This window comes from Pyrgilauda ruficollis, unplaced genomic scaffold, assembly GCF_017590135.1.
Source record: "Pyrgilauda ruficollis isolate IOZ18807 unplaced genomic scaffold, ASM1759013v1 scaffold119, whole genome shotgun sequence".
Taxonomy (NCBI): Eukaryota; Metazoa; Chordata; class Aves; order Passeriformes; family Passeridae; genus Pyrgilauda; species Pyrgilauda ruficollis.
The window spans coordinates 715,138-719,177 of NW_024510210.1; the positions used below are offsets into that span (position 1 = coordinate 715,138).

General features: G+C 45.1%; 1 protein-coding gene across 1 annotated transcript in view; it reads left to right on the top strand.

Moving 5' to 3' along the window:
* Positions 1-1,590: 1,590 nt before the first annotated feature.
* SYT9 (synaptotagmin 9) overlaps positions 1,591-4,040 on the top strand; it is a 63,128-nt gene continuing 60,678 nt past the window's right edge. The window contains exons 1-2 of the mRNA XM_041485763.1: positions 1,591-1,619; positions 3,693-3,967. Coding sequence (XP_041341697.1) covers positions 1,591-1,619; positions 3,693-3,967 — 304 coding nt within the window. The remainder of the gene's footprint in view (positions 1,620-3,692; positions 3,968-4,040) is intronic.

The window sequence follows — 4,040 nt, forward strand, 5'->3', positions numbered from 1 at the left end:
TGTTTACAGTCTTCTGTGCAGTGTCTCCTACTTTGAGCTTGCAACTTTTCCTTAGGCAGTAAAGTTTAGTCCAATGGAAGGACGGGGAAAAGAACAACTGAACAAAAAAAAAAAAAAAAAAAAAAAAGGAACCATACAAAATCCTGCTCATTCTTTATCCACACCCCTTCAGCTCACTCTGTAGGATGTAGCTGAGTCCCAGTTGCACCAGGGCTGGCTGTCAGATGTACACTCCCAGTCCTCTGGTACAGCACAGCTTCTAGTGACACTTGATGGCATCTCAGACATTTGACACACTTTTCTTCTGCTCAGGAGGGACACTTTGCTCTTCCTTCAGCACCTGCTGTGAGAAAGCTCCTACCATCATTCAGAAAACCCCAAAATGACATTTTACTCGTTCTGACACGGGAACAGCTCACAGGCCTCCTGCAGAGGAAAGTACAAAGATCGGTACTATCCCAGCATTTAACACTGGGTTTATGCATTATGTTTTAAAAATCTGAGCACATGTCAATAAATGACATGTGAGTTAAAATAAAAAGCCCCAAGATTTTACAAAAACCATAAGGAAAATACACTACTGTCCCTTCTTTCATCAGAGTATGTAATTCTGATCTCAAAATCTTCAAATGACTCCATTATACTCAAGGACAGCTATTTTTTTTTCATGTTAACATCATCAAAGTGATGATACCACCTTCCCTTTAGTTAACACAAACCTGTTTCCATATGACCTCTAAAAGTCAATGATGAGGGAAAGCCCAGATGGAGACATACCCCTGTTTTCTAACTAACCTCCCCTTAAAAGCATTCCTAAAACCTTCTGTGAAGAATAACTAACTCATCTCAAGAAAGACACTGCTCAGAAAACATCATCTCAAAAAAAACCCCAGCTGTAGTTACTCAGGTTTCCATTCTCTTGTATGTTCATCCAAGCATTTTCTATGTTTCAGCACCAGCAGAAGAAGGTATACCCATTAAGAACAGAAGGGTGACTGCATATAAGAGGGAGAGTGAGGCAGAAAGTTTGGCACAGCTAATAACAGAAACATTTTTGATAGGTGTAACAATCCTTGAGCCTACAATGGCATTTCCCTTCTCCAGCCTGGACTAGAGGTGACTGCCTCTGGTGAAATGGCCTCCTTTAACCACGGCAATGTTTTCCTTGTTTTCAGTCACTTTGTCCTCCTGTTTAACTACAGATTCACAAACTGATTTCCTGGCATGAAAAAAAGTCTGGCTTGCTGTATTCCATTAGTGACTTAGTTGTTCTACGTGTTTTCTTGATTTCCTGAAACACACCCGGTCTCCCTTCCTCCTTTTTTTTAAAGAAAAAGGTACTCCCATCATGAGCTGTGCCCAAATGGGCAAATATAAGTCAAGCAATTACAAATACTCAACACAAATACTTGGTAAGTTCTGGCTGCAGCATAGCCATAACAAAAACTCTGATGCAAGCTGCCTTACTTGCTTCCAGAAATGCATTTGTTTCACAAATGCCTCAGCTCTGAAGGTGACTTCATTGCCAGCAATCCTTGTGCTGCTGCCAGAACACTGGGGAAAAGCTTTATTTCAAGAAAAGAAAGACGAATGTGTCAATTGATGATGACAGAACTGTTGTAGGTCAAACAGTTAAACTTATTCTGACGCTGTGTGTAGCAGGCTTGGGGATTTTTTTCTGAGTGCACTGTGTTGTGTGAGGGCAGCTTGAGCTAAACAGAAAAAAAAATAGACTTACTGTGTCAGTACAGATTGTAACTCTCAGGATAAGGTTAATAAGAGCATCCCACTGCATCATTCAATGACCTTCTAGGACCAAAGTTAATTAGTGCAGCATTCATTAGGGATCTCAAATGTAACATGGTCTCCTCAACTGGGGAAATCTGCTGCTGACACAGGAGCAAACCAGGAGTGCCTGCAAGAAGACAAACATGCAATCAATGATAACAAAATGGCAGATATAAGCCACTTCTAAGAGGCAAGATCAGGAAGGAAATGTTGCACTTGCTTTGAGACACAGCTGATTACATTTACTGCTGTTATCTCCAGAGACGTGGGCATTTGCTCACACAGTGCACTCAGAGCTCAGAGCTTTGGAGAATAGATGCCTTTGTTTACAAGCAGTGATGCCCAAACAGTTTCCCTCCTCCACCAGACTGAAAAATTTCCATCCCCAAGCACCTGTATTGCAAACATCTCAGCACCTTCAAATTGCTGCTACTCAAAAAAAATGAAGCAAGATTTTTGTTAAAGGAGAAGGACAAAGAAATTACTGCTTGATCACCAGGCTGTCCAGAGCTCACTCTGCAGCAAGCCCGAATCCCAAGCTAGCAATGGCCTTGTGGTCCCACAGGATAAAAACCACACTCTGGCACTAATATCACTTTGCAGTTGATATATTTGTCTGTCCTGGAGAGAGGTCAAGCTACAGAACAGCACAGCCATCTTGGTCAGTGCCAAACTACCAAAATATAGCCAAACAATATGTAAAATAATATAAATATTATAGGCAAATTGTATACAGTAATTCAAAATCTGGTCACACACGATCACTGGGCTTTGTACTTTACAGATATCTCTGATAGCTTTGAGAGTTTACATGCATATGAATAATCTGACAGCCCTCTTGAACCTGTTTTTCCCTAAAAGATATTCTGGTGCCTCTAGGTCTATGAAGTTCTTTAAAATTTGCCCCTTCTTCACTGCAGTAGGTTAAGCAGCAGGACTGCTGAAGCCCGATGCTTAGTTTCAGAGGAAGAGCTCTGACTGACAGTACCTCTCACCAATTGCATGTTTGGAGAAGCAAACAAATGACACTGGTTTTTCCAGCACCAAGATGAGTATCTGTGTGGCATTTATTGACACTAGCAGAGAGTTTCACATGGGTAGATGTGAAAACGTATACTGATGTTACCAAAATCTCTGGCCCACAAGAATATGATTACAATGGTAACAACTGTAACAGCTACACACTATTTTATTATCTATTATTAATTCTTAACAATGACAAGCCAGCCTGAGCGAGTCACCTGATTACTGGTGGAATTATGCCTGGCTTATACAATCACGTTTTACAGATATCATTTTTCTATTTAAAACGGGGGGCGGGGGTGTGGAGGGGGGAATGCCTTTCAGACGTAAGCAATGTTGCCAAAGCACTAGGAGGCAAGTTATATCAGTAAACAACTTTTCTCATTAATACCCTCTCCTTTCCCAAAATGCAGCTCATTTCGATGATATACCTTTTCCTTTAAGACGAAAAAAAGCTTCTACTAGAAGATGATGCTATTTCTAGAACCGTTATCAGCAGTCTTTAAACAGGAGGCTGAACATCTACCCCAGTCTGAACTTCCTGAGCTTACCGTGGCCTTTGATATTTGCCTGAAGTATTATAAAAGGAAGAGAGAGAGAAAAAAAAAATGAAGTTAAATGGAGCAGCCAGTTCTCAGCTTTTCCCCTCATGACACCCACCAGCCTCCCAGCCTACAAACCCAGAAAGCGAAGCAGCACCTTACGAATCTCCCACTTGTCAGGATAAACATGCCTAATGGCAGACATCTCCTCAGCCCCCTCCTCCTCCGCGAAGGCTCTCCTGCCCTCCCCTCCGGCTATGGCTGGGTCTCAGGTGCCTGAGCTTTCTCAGCCGTGCTTTAACTCTTTTTAGCCCGTCACTATGAATCCGCTGAATGAAGATCGCCGTTCCGCCCGGGGAACATCCCTAACACTTTCCCCTCCCGACTGCGAGGGCGCGCGTTCCGGATAGCGAGGCGCTCGCAGCCCGTCAGGGCTCGCTCCAGAGCAGCGGCGGGCACCGAGGCGCAAGGGCGCCCGGCCCGGGACGAGCCGGCGGAGGGCCGGGCCTGCCGGCCATGGGGAGGCGGGGGACGGGGCGCTGTCCGTCAGGGCCCGCGCCCAGCTCCGCGCTCCGCCAGCCCCTGCGCCGCCTCTGAAGTTTGCCGCGCGGAGCGTGTGCGCTCGGGCCGCGGGCCGGTCCTGCCCCCGGGGCGGAGAGGGGCGCGGCGGCCCCCGCCCGCTCCCCC